Source organism: Conger conger, chromosome 18, assembly GCF_963514075.1.
Source record: "Conger conger chromosome 18, fConCon1.1, whole genome shotgun sequence".
Lineage (NCBI taxonomy): Eukaryota > Metazoa > Chordata > Actinopteri > Anguilliformes > Congridae > Conger > Conger conger.
In genome coordinates this window covers 14,199,644-14,220,647 of record NC_083777.1, presented here as the reverse complement: position 1 = coordinate 14,220,647, position 21,004 = coordinate 14,199,644, and the positions used below count along the sequence as shown (strand labels likewise).

The following is a 21,004-nucleotide window of genomic DNA, read 5'->3' as shown; positions in this document are numbered from 1 at the left end:
ACTTTCACTTTAGAACATCTAAATTATACAACTCAAGGTCTGCACGAAGGCCGGAGCCCATTTAACCCATTATGACTAAGAAACCCATAGAAAGGCCTAGGAATCACTTCAACATTTAACAGTCATGCATCTTGAAAAATGGTGATATGATCAAATACACCCATGTGTTAAGGGAGATGTAACACGCAGGTTACACCGGGTTAAGCCTGATGCACTGTATCTAAGACCCAGCCTAAAGGTGCTTGTTACCATGGGACAGGGTGTAGCAACACTTGCACCAGCTGTTAGCAATAACTGACAATAACGCCGCAAAGCAAAGCTACTTTTTGTAGTGCACCGTCCGTCATGCTCAACTAGCAAATTACAACAGCCGTATTTCAGTTTATACACTTACTTTGTAAACTTGTTTCCTTCTGTAAAACTTTACATTAAGTTGATCGCTCCTGCGCTGTCAAATAGGCATGTTTTAATTTGTTATTTGAGCATAACAGTAGCCTCCGTGACAAAAACTGGAAGCCATTGTTGTGGCATTGTTGTCAAACATTGTTCACAGTTGGCGGAAGTGTTTCTACGCTACTATCTGTAAACTTTCAGGCTGGCAGGAGGCCCACAGTCAATCTGACTTGATGCCACAGAGCCAAAACTAGGCCTGATACCTAGCCGGATCACAGCATACATTTGGGACCCGTTTACTACTCATAACTGAAGGATACGGTACTTGTCATCCTGAGACTTGTTTTCCTACCACTGTGTTCCAAACTACTTTCGGAATTGGACTGACTGGGGACGAATGACTATTTCTAAATAGGCTACATGCGTAACCTGGCACATACATTTTAACATTAGCACTGCAACCGTTTTTCTGAGCTGCCAATCAGGGACTAAACTGCAAACTCCCCCTCTTAATTGTTTTTTGCTGCAGGTAATTGTCTGGGAAATATAAACATATTTATAAGATCTATTGAATAACTATGCCTGCTGGCCTTCTGAGACGTCCTGTGTTAAAAAGGCTAGCTGTCTCACTATTCTCAGCATGCAAGCTGTAAGAAAACGTGATGCCACAAAGCAATCCCCAGATTGCAAATACCAATTAGTTGCCATAGTGAGAATGTGATGTCATTTTCATAACATTCAAAAGTCTGTTTTGCCAATTCACTATTTTGTGATTTGTATACATGTCCAGTGAAAGCTACATTTCATGAGTCTTGGATCAAGTTCTGAATATAAAAGCCTTATTTCTGCTGACCTAACGTGACCTTTCCCCATTGGTAGATGAATGAAAAGAGACAGGAGTCTCATCAAAGGCAGTTTCCATCACATTTGATAATTACTCTTGAGAATCCACTTAATCAACTTTGCCTTTGTCCTTGGGAGTACAGATGTTAACACTTATTATGGCAAGTTAATAAAGTTGCTTGCGGTTTATAGCTTCACACCATTAATGCCAGCTTTTGAAATTATATTATTAAAAAAAGACATTCTTTCCTGCTTTTCATTTGATTCCATTATACTGTAATATCTTTTCCTCTCTCAAGTTAGAGTGGGTGAACTTCTTGTGCAGGTTTCTTACATCTCGACACCGATGAACAATGATGGATGAAGTGCCTCTTTTATCTCTAATGAGATAATCAGTAATATTTCTGCCTTGCCAAATCCATTAAAATTTGGCAAATGACATGACCCAGCTCTGTACAAAATTTGAGATAACACAACTGTTGAGCCAACTGTTGAGATCTGGTGACCATAGTTATCAGATTAGTTTTATGGCTATCAGAATGGCCAATTCTTTTCCTAGTTTTATCCTATGTGCTCTTTGCTTAACTCACTTTCAAATCTGCATTCATTATATGGCTCACTTGCAAATCTGCATCAAATACCCTGTTCAGAAGCTTCACGTAAACATAAAAATCATGGGGCCAGAGCGCAGATGCTTAGCTAAGCAGATTTAAAACAGCACCACAGTCTAACTAATGAGTGACTCTGGGTCTTTGAACAATGAACCATGTTAATATTATTTTAACACAATAAACATGCTGTATACAGTAAATACACTAAAACTGTGTTAGAATCCTCCCAATTAATCTAACCTCTTTGACTGTTCAGCAATATTTCTACTGCTCTCTGTGTCTTCAGGGAAAACAAACAATTAAAAACTGGACTGAAAGATCATTTTGTTAGTGCAAGATAGTTTCCAAATGACAAACTTGCTTTCTTTCTACTTGTTTTCTAGCTTTTTTTCCTCCATCTCCTCTGGCTTTCGCACAAAGACAAAAGTGACCTAAATAATTCTGGGTTTGCAAACATTATGCTGCTGGAGAGCTGGACGGTGCACTTTTGCCCCACACTGAGGAATAAATGACCTCATTGATGCACAGAGATATCAAGCTGTGCACTGAAACTACAAAGTGAGGATATAAAATACATACATAAACAATAATACAATTTGTTCAAATAAATAAATACACCAAGACATGAATGTATAAATAATAGTGCAGTTCCTCTTTTCTGAACAGCCAGGAATTACAGTATCGAGTCGGTGCTTTTCTTCGCGTGACACGTGCGACTCCAAAATAAGACAGCAAGGCCCAATCTATCATTCCTCGGCCCATTACACAGGAAATCTTGGAGAGGCTGTGGCTTCCGTGATTTATGACAATCGCGTGCAAATATTATGAATCCAGACAGGTAGGTTAAGCACAATCTTATTTCCCTCCAGGAATGGGCAGGCACATATGTCATCCACGGATAATGACAGAATTTATTTGGGAATTGTTTGAAAGGCCATGCCCTGCTTTTTGTATTCTCTGTCCCACTGAGGGGAACAAAAGGCTTCTGATTGGACAGCAGCACACGGAGCCAAACAGCAGTAATACTGCTAAGTTTCCTCATTAAGTATTGGTCCACTCAATGGAGTAGAATGTAATGAGGGAAACTTTATTAGTTCAGTGCAAGATTGAAATCCCTGTGTTCAGATTCATATTTAAAATACCAGTTTATACCACAATTGAAGTCATAGAGCGTGCTCAAGGCTGAGCTTGGTGTTCTACATCTCAAGTATCATGAAGGAGGATTACTCAGTTTGTTGAATAAGTGTGCTGAATAAAACAGCTCCATGTTCCAGATTTGTGAGGGTTCTGGGTTTCACTCAGTAATCAGTAATCCTGCTTTGTGATACAGGCCCCAGGACAATGCGCTTTTGTTTTTGAAAAAAAAAAAAAATTCTATTTGTGAAAACACAGACAGTGTCTCTCTGCATACTGCTGCGCCCCCTGTACCTAAGCCAAGAGTACCTGAGCTAAATTCTGTGCTGTCAAACTAAATAAAAGTAGTTGTCAGTCTCAAGAGTGGCACAGTTGGTAATGCTGGTTGCCACGGCAACAGTTCAGGCACTATATCTGTACTGGGTTTGATCGTTTGACACATCAATAACAAGCAATGGCCAAAGATCTGCTTGATCTGCTGGTGAAAGTGAGTGACTGGTTTTCTGGTGCACAGAATTTAGCTGCAGTACTCTTCACGTAGGTGCAAGGGGAGCAGTGGTAAGAGCAGAGAAATGAAATTAATAATTTGTTATTTAGCTGATGCTTTTATCCAAACTTACAGTTGATTTGACTAAGCGGGGGCAATGCGGGGTTAAGAACCTAGCTGCACGGATATTATCGTGGCTACACCGAGAACCACCAACCTTCCGGGTCACAGTCATGCACCTTAGCCACTAGGCTACAACCCCAGTCTGTGTTCTCACACTTAAATGTGCTTAAAAAATGTGTGTTCGTCCGAGAACAGGCTCTGCAATTTTGACTTTAAATTTTCATCTGAAGAAGGGATTTCAATCTTGTACTGGACAAATAAAGTTCCCTCATTCAGGGAAGCTGTTACTGCGGTTTAGCACAGCATGCGGCTGTCCAATCCAGAGCCTCCCGCTCCCATCACAGGGAAAAAGGAAGCTGAAGCAAAACACTGAGGCACTCAGACCAAAAAAAGGCAGCAGGATCCCCAACTGAAAACAGGAAGCATGAGAGGGGTCAGCCAATGGCGAGGTCACGGCTGGTCAGCTGTTGTTCATGTTCCCTGCGCTCATGAGGCCTAGCTGGACGGAGCGGAAGGACCGCACTTCCGCCATGACACCATCATCATCCCCCCCTACCCCTCCCCACAAGAAACGGAAAAACAAAAAACTCCAGTTCCCAATCCAGTTTCCTCTTTCATCATCCATAATCCACCTCTCCCCGCTCTCGCTGCTACAGCTAACCGGGATATCCCCGTGCTCTCTGCTCCAAAGCGTTCACACAGAGACCTACTCCAGTATCTGCATTAATCACAGAGTCAAAACTAGAGCCTGTCTGGCCCTTCAGCAACATTAAGGAGATGCTTGCATGTGGTTGCTACAGTAATCCTTAACCCTTTCAGTCCCAGATGGCACTCTCAACCTAATGCCTTTTCAACCAATCAAAATGACTGCCATATTTTCATTTTGAGCTCACATTAAAACCCTACTAAATTTTCTCTACTTTCTCAACTTTCTCAGCCAAAGCCGAAACCCCTTTGGATTTGGTAAATGGTTGGCATTTATATAGCACCTTTATCCAAAGCGCTGCACAATTGATGCTTCTCATTCACCCATTCATACACACACTCACACACCGACGGTGATTGGCTGCCATGCAAGGTACCGACCAGCTCAGCATTTAGGGGTTAGGTGTCTTGCTCAGGGACACTTCGACACAGCCCTGGCGGGGGATCGAACCGGCAACCCACCAACTGCCAGACAACTGCTCTTACTGCCTGAGCCATGTCGCCCAAATATTTGGGTGGAGCTACTTCATACTGAGCTTGAGACTGAAAGGGTAAAACAGACTTTTTTTTACCATAAGACAACTTCTGTGCTTGTCTTGAAACCAACCAAAAAATAACAGTTATGCCTAAAATAACAAGGCCTATTAATAATGCACTGAGGAAATATTGGAGGCAATTCATTTTTTTTCTTTCTCCTACAGTACTTTTCAGAACCATGTTTTGTTGATAGCCGCGTTTTCCTTAAAAATCATGTGAAAAACCATGTGGACCAGCAGTGAGATGCATTTCCTGTTCCCTGTGTTTTCTTACCGACAGCTGGCTGATAAAGACCACGCATTTCCTTGTTTGGCCACTGACCGCTTTATAAAAGGGGGTTGGGGTTGCCAAGGTCAGAGGCTGTGGAGTTGTGGGAACAGGAAGTAGAGCAAGACGACTGAGAATTCCCCTCCGGTGGCTGCGGGGGGTGGGGGTGCTGACTCACACGTAACCCAAATCGGTTCATCCTTCCATCTTTCCCCCCGAGGCCATGACGACAGCCCAAAGGCCAGATTATTTAGTGTCGCTTGACTGAAATTGCAGAACGTTCTATTGCTGCCTGACTGTCATCAGAGCAAAAGTTTAGACACACTCCAGTCACCCAGAGTATAAATCAAATATCGGTTTATAGTCCAGCTCTGTCGCCCGTGCACTTAGCCTGCATCACCCAGAAAGTACAGCCCTTTCTGATGCAACAGGAGATCTCTGTCCTCCATGATCAGCCCTTTGAAAAAACAGACACTTGTTTTGTTTAAAGAGGAGGGAAAGATGGAGAGTTCAGAGTTCACCTTTGAGGAAGGTAGTGTGTACCATTCACAAAAAAACCCCCAAAATGCTGTGAAACTGAAGCATTATGTCTTGGCCAAATGCGTTTGTCCCCATTGGTCATGAAATTGAGTAAAAACACACTTCGTAGTGCTCACAGTTATGACTACACACACTTTCAGTTCTGACATCTTTCCCACAAAGTATTTATCAAACCATCTACTGTACTTGCAGGAGGTGGAGACATGCTGATGGCCAGATTACCTGTGCTTCAAGGCACCGGTGCAGTTTCCTTTGTGATATAATCTCCTAGAAGGTCTGCAGTCACTCTGCACTTCCCCTGATTAGACTATCTTTATCAGACTCATTTTAATTTTGAAAATATATTCTGCTGTGGGAGCTTCAAAAAGCACAATGGTCTTATTACCTTCCTTCCAGAAACAGACATGTAATCTTAGTTTAATAGTTCAATTACATACAAAAACATGCATACTCTCACTCCAGATAATGTGTGTGTGTGTGTGCGTGTGTGTGTGTGTTGTGTGCATGTCTATATGCGTGTATGAGAGAGAGAGTTGTTTATTTTATTATTATTTCTAAACTGTTGATAATATTATTTTATCTGAATCAGTATTTCTAATTTTATTTGTAAGTGGTATTCATTATTGTTCCGGTTTTATGTTTACGTACTACGTAGTATATGTACTGTATGTTTCAATTTTGCTTTGGCAATATTTACTGATGTATTTCCTGCCAATAAAGCAGATTGATTTGAATTGAGAAAGAGAGACATAGAAGGAGAGAGAGAGAGAGAGAGAGAGAGAGAGGGAGCGAGACACTAATAGATCGATGTGAACACAATACGTTAAAGCTCCAGCAGGGTGGTGAAATGGGGGGATATTGAATCATCTGGTGACTTGGCCTCATTTCAAGGCATCTATTTCACAAGAAGTTTCCAACAAGAGCATGCAGGGCCCAGAAACCACAGCACCCCTCACCCTGTTTAACTTTGAGGCAATCAGCCTAACCTGCATGTCTTTGGACTGTGGGAGGAAGTGGGATGCCACTGGAGTTGCTGTTCTTTCCCTACTATGTCCTGGAGATAGACGACTCCAAGGTTATCCCAGTATTATTCGCTCTCTCTGATTAAGTTGCGAGTTTCATGACTGAGACCATACTTTTAATTATTGCTCTAAGCTGAAAAATAATTGAAGTTTCTGCAGAAACATCATTCAAATAATGAAAGCTTGTTCATTCCATAATGGGGGAAAAAAGTTCTGACTGTGACAGTAGTGGGGGAAAATGAAGTTCTGACTGTGACAGTTATGGTGTTATAATTTGTTTTTCCTCACAGATGAACAGCCACTGCTCAGGTGGTATGACAACAGCCATAAACATCCTGGTGATTACCATTTTACTATTTGGGAAGCTATTGAATTATTTCTCTAAGGAACTGGTTTTCAGATCAATATTTCTCCTCTTCTACTTGTTTCTTAATCTCATGGTACAAAAAAAGAGGTTTACATTTACATTCTGATATTAGTATGTGATGAATAAGAATATTTCTTATCCAAAGCGACGTACAGTTGATTAGACTAAGCAGGGGAGAACCCTCACTGGAGGAATGCAAGGTTATGGGCCTTGCTCAAGGGCCTAATAGCTGCACGGATCTTATCATGGCTACACTGGGGTATGAACCACCAACCTTCTGGGTCCCAGTCATCTACCTTAGCCACTAGGCTACAGGCTGCCCATATATGGTCTCTATAGCTGTGGAGAAACCATCCTGTCCTCACAGGAAACCACTCTTTGCTGACTTTATCTTCTGGTCTTCCTGCAAACACCTCTATTGTGCTGATGATAAGCAGGAAATCGGAGATGTCTCTTAGAGGAGTGACCACTGTCTTCCATTAGTCATGGTTTTCACCTTGAGTAGCTCTTCCCTTACAGCAGAATGCTAGAGAGTAGGGACAGGGTTTATACAATGTGGTTTCTAAAATGGCAAAAATGCAATGGTGAATCATGAGTCTAATAAAATATGCACAAAATGTGCACTTGGAAGCTCTGAGCATTCTTCAATGCAGATGAATTCATCAACTGAATTTCAATGAACTTCCTGAACTGACTCGACAACCCCGGAACGCAACCCAGGAACCAAACCAAACTCTGAAGCCTAAAGCTTGGAGTATACAGTCCTTGATAAGAAACTGACCACAGCCAAACACGAAGCCACATACAAACATGTAGGCTCATTGCAGCTTCTGTTTGAACTGCACTTCATGTCATTGGGGACGGCACAGATTCAGATTCTGCAGTTGTAATAACCACAGGAATCGTGACAGTGAAACTGATCGCCAAACAGAAAACAGAAAACAGAAAACATGTCTGCAATAAATGAGCAGAAACTTCAACAAGTAAATGTTGATTATTTCTAAGTTGTTTTAGTTCATTTAGCACTGCAAAATAAATAGAAAAGAGAAGACTGTATCTCAGTCAGACGAGAAGGTGGAATGCAGGTATCACATCTACCCATGGTATTTTTGACCAGTTGCCAGCAATCTGTGCTAGTTTGGCCAGCAGGGATGTCCACACTGTGGTGGCCAAAGTCAATGTGTAGAATAATAATGTAACATAATGTCATAGTTTTCTCAACGAATGCATTGTTTTCTGTCATCTAGCTCATACAAACTAGCCAAAGTTTGCTTCCACAGCAAGTACACTCTCAAAAATAAAGTGACTTGCATTTTAGTACAGAGGTACATTTTAGTTTTTAAAGGATCACATTTCTCAAATCCACTCTGAAAGTACAGTAATGTTCTCTTTGGGTACAATTGAGTATGCTTTCCAAGCAAAAAAAAGGCAAAAATTATCTTTTGTGGCTTAGGGATACAATTTTATGTACAGTACCTATAGGGTTCCGCCCCAGCGAGAAGCATTTGTACCTATTTAGGTACTTTTCTTCTTCTTTTTACTTTGATTTGTGAGAGTGTATGCCCCCAGCTTAACCCTGGAGCTCCTGTCCCAGAGATAATTTACAGGGCCTTTGGTAGTGAGTTCCTGTGGAGTGCCTATGGAGCTGGGGAATAGACCCCCATCTCTGTTTAACAAAGTCTGGACAGAGTGAGCATGACAGAGCTGCTTGTATGGTGTGCCAAGGAACTCATCATTACAGCATGCTTGCAAAGGGCTGTCTGTCCTCAGTGCTGTCCTGCAGAAGGTTCTGGAGTCCCGGAATTCAGCACCTGCTCCCTAATACCCGAGTGAAGTGTCCTGTCGCAAGTTGACGGACAATCGTGAATTAACAAACCGGAAAGTGCTAATTACGGAACCTTGCAGCACCCCCTACAACCCCCGTTCTGTAACTCGAAGGATAACTGACTGGACACAACTAATAGTTTACCCTGACACGGAAACACTGCTACACATATAGGCCCTCCACACCATCCTACCTCTGCCTATCTAAATCATACCAGTCCCTCTCTCTCTCTCACACACATTATCTCTCACTTGGTCTGTTCCACACTCTCTCTCTCTCTCTTATTCTCTCATTCCTGCTCTCTTGTACTCTCACACTTTCTTCCTCTCTTTTTCTCACTGTCTCACTCTCTCTCTCTCTCCCTCCCTCGCATTGCAAACCAATGCTTCCTCAAAATTCTCATCAAAGGAGTTATTATTCAAGAAATTATTCTTGAAGGAGTTTGTGGGATAATTCAGTGGACATAATTGCTCAGAGCCAAGCTCAGCAAGCCATTATATTCTACACAATAGTGATATTTTCCACCGACCAGGAACACATAAAAAAATTCCCCGTAATTGTCTTCAATTTACCCACCAGTGTTTTGCAAGTACCTTGATCAAATATTCCCCCAGTAATGGTGTCAGACACAGCAAGAACTCAATAATAAAAGGGACCAAGGAGCACAGTGACTGTGACTGAAAGCTATTATGTAGCTTTGGGCTTTTCTGTATTATTCAGAGAACAGAACAGGGAGGAGAAATCAGAAATCAGGCCTTGTCAGGAATGTGCTGACTCCAGTGCTAGAGGTTGAATGTTTGGCCTTTGTTTTGTTACCCTCAAATCTATTCCTGCCTTTGATCAGCATATGACAAAGCCCCCCTCCCTCGTTATCATTAGATAATGCAGAGCAGGCTGTGGACCTTTCCTATACATCAAAGGGCACATGCTTCGATACATACTCGCATACTAATGCTTGTGGGGTGGATGGATACCAGCACTGTAGTGCTTAGCGATACAAATGAAATGGAAATGAATGGAATGATGCAAATGAATAACCGGTTTTAGTTTCATCATCTATTTTTCTGTTGCTGGTTTAGCAGTTTGTTATTTAGGTAATAATTTTAGCTTCTACAATCCCTGTGCCACAGTTTTCATTTCAGCAGTCTTAGTCACTCGAAAGTGGCAATAACCTACAATCCAACTCAGTTTTAAAACTTGTCAAAACTCCCATTTGGCAAAACTTGAATCAACAAGGTTTCCTTTTGACTAAAATGACTGGTGTTTACAACATGTCATCTAGAAGAGAGAAAATTACATATTAAAATAAAGTGATAAGAAATAAAAAAGATGATCGTAATAGCTCTCATAATACTTGTCCATGTGTTGAGAGCTTTACTCTTAGCCCCCTCTAACCTAGCTGAAGAAATCAACAAGGTCTTTATTAAATCTTGCATTCATAAAGGAATAAAATAAAAAACTGACAGCAAAATACTGTTTATATCCTCTGACTGACAGGGCTTTTATTCCCACCATCTGGGAGATAATTTTGAGGTGCACAAAGTCAGGTAATTTGAATACTTCGTAAATAAGTCACTTAAGTCACATTAAAAATGCTTGTCCTGTCAAAGGTTCATGATGACTATTTTATGTTTTTCTATACTATTTTCAAATTTTTCATTTATAACAAAAAAAGAGTTGTTAGGAAATGAACACTAAATTAGCAGAAATTTTCCTTTGTGTGTGACATCAGCCCATCCGAAACAACAGCTACATTTTTGTTTTGTCTTCTCAAAGTCCATAAAAATGATATAAAATATTCATCAAATGATGAAGGTATAAAAAGTGAGCATTAAAACGGAAATGGATCAATGGTAATCTGGCGCAAACAAAATAGGTGAATTAATTTCTAGACACAATAACAATACAAGTAATTATTAAATAACAGTAAGTAAGATCCACCCAACCCATACTCCACTCCCCATTTTCAATACAGATACAGATTTTGTATTGGTTTATTTGAACATATACAGGCAGTGTTGTCTGCACACCCCTACTAACAACATTCAAAATGCAAATGAGAACTACTGAAATTTAATGACCAATTAAAATCATCCAAATGCCTATTCCAAAGATCAACAAGCCTGGTAAATAACTTTTTTTCAGTTCCAGCTAATTATTTACTGGCAACGTATTATTATTTACAGACATTAGTCACCCAAGATGAAACATGGGTGCCATTTTGTTTCCCTGGCAGGCTGCCACTACCTGAATTCTACTATAGTTGCTCTATTCAACAGACTGGAGATGATGTGCAGCTTATAGAGAAACTACTCCTCCCTCTAAAATAACCCAAGACTTCCCATCCCACAGCTCACTGAGAAGAGAGGGAGGGAGAGAGAGAGGAGAGGAGTTTATCTCATATGTATGCCTTAAAATGCTTGGGAAGCACAACTGCTGATGCTAAAGCTAGTCTGAATCTTTGCTGATGGGTAAGGAGGAATTTCAAGCTTTTCAGGAGAAAGAAATAATGGAGAATCAAGCAAAGATCTGGGAAACACAGATAAACCCATCCATCCATCCATTATCTTAACCCGCTTATCCTGAACAGGGTCGCAGGGGGGCTGGAGCCTATCCCAGCATACATTGAGCGAAAGGCAGGAATACACCCTGGACAGGTCGCCAGTCCATCGCAGGGCGCACACACACCATTCACTCACACACTCATACCTACGGGCAATTTAGACTCTCCAATCAGCCTAACCTGCATGTCTTTGGACTGTGGGAGGAAACCGGAGTACCCGGAGGAAACCCACGCAGACACGGGGAGAACATGCAAACTCCGCACAGAGAGGCCCCCGGCCGACAGGGATTCGAACCCAGGACCTCCTTGCTGTGAGGCGGCAGTGCTAACCACTGCACCATCCGTGCCGCCACAGATAAACCCAATAACTTGTATTGGTAAAAAAAAAGTGCAGCATAAATGCTTCTTTTTAGAAATGCCAAACTTGTAAATGTGACTAAATTTTTAAACCATTTGCATTTCAAAAATGTTCACACACACACTCACGCACTCATTGACATCTGCTGAGCTACACTACCGCTTGTCTGTCCTTTCAATTTTCAAAATTTAATTCGACATAGTAGTAAGAAGTATTTTTTCACACAGCGAAAATATGTGGAATAGCTCGCCAGTACATGTAGTGGAGGCAGAAACACTGGGAATTTTCAAGACCAGGCTTTATATAGTGTTAGATTCTGTACTTCTCCACCAAGTTGCTTTTGTTTTTACAACTGGGGTTCATCGAGGATGCTGGCCCACGTGCCAAGACTGTCCGCCCCCCGCTGGCAGCAGCCAATCGCCTACGGGATCAGAGAATCCCTGTCTCTGTCTGAAGAGAACCACTCTGGTTTCCCCAGACTGTCTAATAACCGTCTTCATCATTATCTCTAGTCTAAACAGCCTTTTATTGTCCTAATGTTAAGGAGTCAGGAAGTCCTTTTCTTTGTTTTTTCCTCTTCCCATTATATAAACATCTACAGGTAAGACATTTTAATGACCTGAGATTTGTCTGCTGTTCATGCAGATGCCCCCCTGACTCCAAGATAATCCTGACTCGATTATGGTCAGAAGGAACTTCTGAGACCGTTTGCAGCGCCCAGCTCCTTCAGAACAAATCTCATAAATGTTGGGATATTTACTGTATATTTGTACTGTGTAAGGGTGTAAACTTTTATTCAACATCTTTATATGTTAAAACATGCTTGTACAGTTTAAGTGACATAGTATTAGGAAGTTAATTTTCACACAGCGAGTGGTCAATGTGTGGAATAGCTTGTCAGTACATGAAGTGGAGGCAGAAACACTGGGGGTTTTCAAGACCAGCCTTGATATGGTGTTAGATTCTATTTAGCTTTTAGGCAAATTAGGCAGTAGGTACACTTAGAGGTAGGACAAGATGAATATTGCTGGGCTGAATGGCCTGTTCGTCAGTACCTTGTAATGTTATGTTACGTTATGTTAGTACCATTTGGAATTTCTTGAATGTTCACATATCACTACTATTACTGCTGCTGCATACGACTACATTGCTGCCGATACGACTACTGTACAGCAGCAATAACTAGCACTTACCTTTGGTACAAGATAGAAGAACCTATGCGTGTCTGAATTTGCTCCTACAGCCATGCAATAATTCTTTTCAACTTTTGTAACAGGAGATTTGAGTGACGTGTATTTTTTTCATACCACATACATAAACAAATAAATTAAAAAATAAATAAATCAATAAAGTGAGAGGATCATAGCTTCATGATGATTTAGCTCAGAAAGATACAAACTGGGAGTATTTTTAGTGGTGCTGAACAGCCACACTCACAACATACTTCATTCTGAAGGGACCTTTGCTCTCTTATCCTTCTGCCTCAACAGACTCCGATCTCTGGCAGATACGTGGAGACGTTCAGGTCAATATGCATTGCGCAGTCTGCATGTCTGGATTCCTATACCACTGCAAAGAGTAGTTTTTTCTTTTAAACAACTTTGACAGTGCTGTTGGAAGAAAGGTACCGATGAGTCCAGTTTGGGAGAAAAGGAACGGGAAGTTGTTTTTAAAAACAACTTTAAGAAAAACATATTTGTCTAATGTCTCCCCTTGTGGCGATTTTAAAAAGCTCACGCACTCAGTGGAAAACCAGGACACAGCCTGCACATCACTGTCACTGTATCCATATTTTTCTACAGTCTATCGGTGAGACACAGCCGATTGCACCTCGCAAAAACACCGATTCCTGATCTCAGTCCATGGCTTACTATAAAACCAAGGTCAAAGCCCAAAACATGGCAGCTCTGCTTTAGAGCAGGGTTGTCAAACTCCAGTCCTGGTAGGCCACAGTGTCTGCAGGTATTTGTGGTTTCCTTTCAATCAGCAGCCAATTAAGGCCTTGAGAACAAGGTGTGAGGACTCTTTAGCCAATGAAAGACAATGAAATGTATCTCTCGTGCTGAAACACACCAAAAGCCAGCAGACACCGCGGCCCTCCAGGACTGGAGTTTGACACCCCTGTTTTAGAGTAATGGGGAGACACACTTTGTGCTTGCCTAAGTTGACCTACTGTGTTATTATCTATTTCAGGGATCAGTAAATCATGGTCCTCAAGGTCTGAGAACTGCTGGTTTTCCACCCTCCCTTTAGCTGGGAGTCAGGTGTAAAGACAGTCTGGCCAAACAGTAGCACTAATTGTTCAGCTAATTACCTGAAAGGGACAAAAAAACAAGGGCCGGATTTGGAGTCAAGGTCCAACCGTCATGATTCCTGCTCTATTTAATGCTTTTTAGCCAAAAACACAGATCTGGAAACACCTTGGCCTGGACAAGTGAGAAGATATTTTACAAAAAAAGAAAAAACCTCACAGAGGCACACTAATGGGAGACAGATTTCCTCCAGCACTGTTTTAACACCTGAACGCTGAAGTGGAAATCATTGAGAGATGGAACTCAAGGCCACACGATTTCCCCCATTTAAATGTGGGCTCTGCAGGTACAATGAGAAATGGCAGGCAGAAAGAGAGAAACTAAAAAAACAAGTATTCTCTGTGTACGGACACAGGCATGCACATCTCTCTCTCTCTCTATCACACACACGAGAAAATGACTATTGTTTTTATTTTTAAAATTATTTTCAGACAGGAAAATTCAGAGCTGGGCTCCAAAGCTGTCATTATTTTCTAAACGTTATCCAAAGGACTGCAAATGATTTACAGATTGTGCGCCTGAAACTCAAATCAATCTCTGGCACCGCTGGCGCTATTGATTTCATGCAAAGCTGCGTCACACGAGCTGTCTTCCCACCCGCTCAGCCTGACGCGGCTCTGAAATACGGCAGAGGAGGGGGGTGTGCACTGGTCATTAATGAACCCGCAGCTTGTTTCCTTTGGCAGGCTTTTAGTTCAGATTATTTCACATGCAGGACCAGCCCAAATAAAAGAAACCTTGTGAACACTTGGCTGTCATGCAAGGTGAGTCACTCAAAACCCTAAGTGCTAGAACGAAGCGCTATTCATCTCAATCATTACTGAACGCCACATTAGCTACATATAGATATTAACGCAGGCATACTGTGAAATTCAATCGCAGTACATTAACACGAATGAAACAGTCATTTTCGTTCAGGGTGAACTCGCGGCGTGTTATTTGAGCCTCGATGCGGCAATAGGAAAGCCATGGTTTTTTTTTTTTTTCATATGTCTTCTCTGTCAGAGACAGAGGGCTCATTCCAATAACTTACTTTTCTTGCTATTTTTTCTACTCCTAGTTCCACCCATTAGGAGAGGCGAAAGTGGCAAGAAAAATAAATGAAGATGGGGAAATCAAGAAAACGTGAATTAGACAAATGGAATGTTTTTAATGGGTTGTAATGACCTTAATGATGCCGGGCCTAGATCGATTTCTGGGTCAGGAGCAAGTAAAAGAAACAAGATGGGATAAATAAACCCAAAGTTTCTGTTTCTAGTTTCTGCAGATCACTTTCTGCTCAGGGACTGCATGACAGTGTGGTCTCACAGGTGTATGCTGGGTAATATTTAATAGGTACAGCTATATCATAACTTGCCTGAGGCATAAAAACCACCTGATAAACTCAAAAGGGTTAGAGCTGGAACACAGGCTACCAGGGTCGAAGGGTCAAAATCCCTGACTAGGTGAGGCCAAATTAGCTGTTTTCACTTAAGAATGCTCTAAAGGCATTTTGGACATTAAATATACGGTCATTTTATGTTGTAAATATGTAAACTCTTTTGAAAATATAGTGATAAATTGTAGCAGTCACCCATTTTCTGGTGCTGGCTAGTAGCTATTTTACTGAGGTATCTTTTTTTTCATCGATTTCGATTTCGGTTTGCAATATAGACAAAACTTCCACTGGGTTCTCATTGGAGGGTGATTTGATTCACCTGCAGCTCAGGGTGTGGGAACTGGCTCTTAATTGGTAATTGACAGCAGCCTTATTATTCAGTTGGGAACTGTTTCTTAGGCCTCTTCCTGATCAACAGAAGTTTGGTCATTCAGACCACCACAAAATGTATTTCAACTATGTCATGTATTGCAATAAATATTGTGAAGTCGAAGTATTTGGACAGTGGTACAAGTTCTGCTCTTTTGTGCTCCAGCATATTGTATTTAAAACTATGAAAATCAGGTCAAATTACAGACCGTCATCTTTGATTTGAGGACATTTGCAGCCATATCAGGTCATCAGTGCAGGAATTACATCCCTTTTTATACATGGTCTGCCCATTTTAGGGGGCCAGAGTTAATGGGACAGTTGGCTTCTCTGCTCTCTGATTATACCGGTGTATTCAATCTCTTCTTTAGTGCAGGGATTAGCATTTAGTATCTAGTTGTGATTCTAGGCCTTCAATTTCCTTTGGAGTCTGGTGTTGGTGTTTGTCAACATGACCATTAAATGAACAAAACCGAGATATAGACCGAACAATATGAAACCACAGGCTCCACACATGCAGGCTGTTTGCAGAGTGAGAGGCGCTTACTCATTTTTCTCCAGCAGCAGGACCAACTGTTCCCCTTCCGCTGTGATCAGCAGCTTCACTGAAGCAGGGTGGCTCTGAAAGAAGAGGAGACAGGCTGTGACAGTGCTTCACTCCAACAGCAAACATTCAGCAATTAGCTTAGCACTTAGGCTGACTTTTAAGCTTTAAACGAAACCCCACTCCATTCAAAATAAATGGCTCTTACAAAATTGACAAACCGTTATGGAGAAAAAAAAATCAAATCAGGAACTAAGATAAAAGCACTCCTCAAATCCTGGTTACTCTGCAAACCCAGGAAGTCTATTTGTGCCAATTGCTGATTTTTATCTATTTATATTATATTATTTATTTTACGATGATTAATTTTATTAGTTGTATTTGTTAGACTACCAACCAGGGCTGCGTTTCCCGAAGCCTTCTTAATGCAACGTCGTTCGGAGGTTATACCTTAAGCTGTACCTTAACGTTTCAGCGTGTTCCCCGAAACGTTCTTCGCTGTGTATACCTTCTGTAAGTGATACCTTCGTAAGGTTGGTCTGGACCACTCTTAGCTATACATTATCGATGTCAGCTCACTCCACTAGTGGCCACCACTGTTCTGACAGCTAGACTTTAAAATCAGCTGTTACTCCTCGTAACATCTCCATCTGTTAAGCAATAAGTAATAATTATACAGTTGTAGTTGCCTAATAATGTTACTGAAATACCTCATTCATGGGAGTGTTTTTATGCAAAGAATAAAATTGTACATTACGATGGATGCATGTTGCACTTTATTGAACATGTAGCCTAATTGCTTTTTAAATTATATTTATAAACCAACAATTTCCCACTCCCTCTGTGGGCTGGAGCGATGTTTAACCATAGTTCTGTTTTGTTGGACACCGTAGTCCTAAAACTGGAAAATAATGTTTTTTAAATTCAGCTCCACTTCCTCTAACAATATCTCCATTTTGTTTGCTGTGAGGCTGTCTTTCTTTGTTTTAGTTTTTTTCCACCATAGCTTTTGTTTTCATGTTGGAGCGTTTTGCTTGTTGGTGCGCTTTTGTTGAAAATAATCAGCCGATCAGAGAAAATAGTGAATTACACCAGTAATGTGATGGTGCTTCTGGCAAATCAACCCTGATTCCAAACTCATTTAAGGCACCATGACAAAGATATTAAAATAATGAATCATAAATAAAACATGCCAAAGAAGGCGTATTGCCAAGTGGTGTAGCGGGACGAGGTGTGATGATGATCTGAGGTGCCTGGTTCTTGCACCCATTTGGTGAATATTATACATACGGTTGGATAATTCAGTTTGGAAGTTTTTAATTCTATTAAGTTCCCACCAGTCGTGAGGAATTAAATATTTAAGTATTCCTGCAGTGTTTTATTCATGAAGAACACTACTTTCTCTCAACACAGTCAAGCAGTTGCTGCATGGAGTGAATAATCAATCCTGGAGCCATCGATGGGCCCAGTAACGTCACACATAGAAGCTATCCCTTAAGCAAGGGATTGGTGGGGAAACACGCCTAGAATAGAGGTATACCTTTCGAGTCTTTGTAAAATGCGAAGAGACACTTATCGGGAAACACGGCCCAGATTGGTAAAATGGTTGGTCTCTTCCCTTCAAGTCATATGCAGTTCTTCTGTTCCAGTAAGGCATAAATGACAGTCATGATGCAGGCTGTCATGATGCAGACTGCCCTTCTGGTTTTACAGAGAGAAAGCGCAGTCAGAGGACTATCTTTGCGTTTTAGTGCTAAGTGATTTTAATCTTGCCTTGAGCTCCAGACTTTCAGCACTTCAGAGTTATGTGTCCCTGTTGCACTCACTGGGAGGCTGGGTTGAGCAGGGGAGGTGGGGGCTTAACTGGCTGGATGTCCTATCTTATCACATTTTATGACACGTCGGGGGTCAGACAGACTCTCGGGAATGCTGGCAGCATCCTATTAAGCATGAACAGTGAGAGAAGACACTGTTTTTGAGCCATTTGTTTGGGAAGGAGGCAGCACGTGCAGAAACGTCTGGTTACATGACCCAGCGCGGGGAACGGCCTGTTCCTGGTTCATTCTGCGCAGAGGTCCTGCTGTGTGTGGCCGGCGGGTCACACGTGATGTGAGCATCCTGACCCAGTCAAGTGGCCGATTTGAAGAACGTTCAGTTAAATTATTTATATTTCCCTTGAAATTTTACAGCTAACCTGGTCAGTGTCCCCTCATATTTTATATGCTTATTTTTAAGGCACAATGTCGAAAGGGAAGGTGTCCTTCTCCCTTCAAAGACCGCTGCTGCTCTCTCTGCCCTCAGGGCGTTATGCTGTCTGCTGTCAAAAACCATTTGGTGAATACTGCTGGGCAGCTCATCCAGTGTGGATGGGTCCTGCTGTCTGGTATCTGTTAAGGCACTGTCCTAGTGTGTGGATGGGAAGCATGGTCTGCTATCTTTTACGGCTCTGTTCCAGTGTGTGGCTGGGACCCATGGTCTGGCATCATATTTATTTGTACGTGTTAATTTGAAGTCAGGGTCCACCGATAAGCCTACCTCTCCCCATCGCACCCAAGCGAAGCTCAGCACTCAAAGGGGAGGCTGTAACAGTGCAACCTCGCGGAGTGAGTCCCACCCTCTCTCCCGAGCCAGGAAAAACTTGTTCACCCATGAAAGGGCCGTGTAATAAATCCTGGAAGCTCTCAGCTTCACCCTCCCTGGTTCTTTAGCCTCGTTTTCCCAGTGCCTGGCATGGCTCCACCTGCACTGCTCAGAGGATCCCGATTTTGGGAGGGAAAAAACCCCACTCTGAACCTCACAGTCCAGGGTGACCTTCTGTGGTTAAATTTGCAGAACATGTACTTGACATTCTCATGAAAAATAATTTCAACACCCTGCTGAAAAAAACAGCCAGTAGCTGGTTGACCACTTCAGAGTCAGACCAGCTCCCAGCAGGACATGGTTTGACCAGCTGAAGCTATGTTTTGAAACAGTTGGTAGCTGGTCAAAGCTCAAAGTACCAGCTCCCAGTTGACCAGTTCATACCCAGCTAGACCAGCATTATGACCACATCGGCCATGCTGGTTGCCCAGCTCATACCCAGGTAGATTACCTTATGGCCAGCTCAATTCTCAAGCTGGTCAAGTTGTGAGCTCGATTTTACAGTAGAGTGCATGTACTTGATTTGCACAAGACACTCCCATGAAAATATGTTTTTTAAACATTAATACTACTGAGAAGGGTAAAGCCATCTGTGTGACCATGCCCGTACAGCTGGTGAAACGTGTATTTCTGTAATCCGTCAAATTTTGTCCATCTGTTTGTCAAGGCAGCAAGCACTGCGTTGTCATATTGAATTAATTCAAGGCGCAACCCCAGGGATTAGTTCATAGAGTTGGTCATCTAATGGGGTGATTTAAAGTGTCAATCCATATTCTTTTCATATAAAAAAGAACATATTTTATGCGTTCTCACAATGGCATGTTTTGTAGTAATATTGATTCAATGTGTTTTTATTTTTAAAAGGCTCCTCTATATGCTAGTTTCCACTGGTGTCGGCTGCAGCATTCCCACCACATTCTGATTTGATGCTGCACGCACAGGAACTTGCATGCCAAATTCAAAAAAATTTGTGAGTTTGATATGTTGCTCAAACTGTGTCAGACGACATTGTTGGTTGTCCCTAGGCAGCCTTCTTTCCTTCTCTAAAATACAATGCCACTGGATTATGAAAGAAAACAAAATGGATGTGCTCCTAGTAATAGTTTAGTTTTTAATGGAACTCTGGTATTTGGAGTGTGAAAACAAACATTTTTGACCACCAATCACCACGGATGTCGCCAAATCCACCAATACTCAAAAAAGGATGGATACATTAAGAGAAGAACAAGTCTTACAGACTATAGTTTAGTGGCTAAAGTGCATGACTGTAAGCTGGCAGGTTGGTGGTTCAAGACCCAGTATAACCACAATAATGTGCCGTGTTTGGGCCCTTAACCCCACGTTGCTCCTGGGGGGATTGGCCCTTGCTTAGTCTAATGTGAGTCTCTTTAGATACACATCAGCTGAATAACTATAATGTAATGTTACCAAAAGCAACACTAGTATACAGATGAGACTGTGGTGTCATCCTAAACCGTGAGTTGTGAATAGGATACAGTGGTATTTTTGAGAAGAGATGGTGAAGGTCTACCATGGATTTGAGAAGGCTGATGGGCCTGAGCTCGGCTCCGTGCAGTAGGAAAGGTACCGTCGTCTCGTGGCGCTCCAGGTTAGCATTAGCGCTCCGCAGCCTTCTTGAGTCCCAGTGTTTCCCTACAGGACAGACCAGAAACAGCCATTAAGACTCAAAGTGCTGGGCTCTGACAATTTGACTTCCCATTCAATTATTAAAGACCCTGTGCAATTTGGTGAAGTGCTTCTGAAGAATTCATTACCCCACATAAAAATGTATACTTACTCTTATTTTCAAATGTATAAACAGAAAAAAAAACAAAAAAAAAACATCTTAATTGAAAGTGTGAACTGGAGGTTGCAGTTCTGTAAAGGGTGTTAATTTCTGATTGGTGGCTTAAATGTTTGCAGTGCACTGCTGAATGGTTAATGTAAATTGACTGAATATTGCGTAATAAGTAACTGATCAATACC

General features: G+C 41.7%; 1 protein-coding gene across 2 annotated transcripts in view; it reads right to left on the bottom strand.

Annotated features, from left to right (window-relative positions):
- The window catches only part of LOC133118698 (disintegrin and metalloproteinase domain-containing protein 12-like), an 86,088-nt gene that overhangs the window by 53,798 nt on the left and 11,286 nt on the right, over nucleotides 1–21,004 (bottom strand). For both annotated transcript variants that reach the window (XM_061228851.1, XM_061228852.1), the window contains exons 2-3: nucleotides 20,550–20,671; nucleotides 16,382–16,455 (exon numbers count right to left, since the gene is read on the bottom strand). In XM_061228851.1, coding sequence (XP_061084835.1) covers nucleotides 16,382–16,455; nucleotides 20,550–20,671 — 196 coding nt within the window. The remainder of the gene's footprint in view (nucleotides 1–16,381; nucleotides 16,456–20,549; nucleotides 20,672–21,004) is intronic.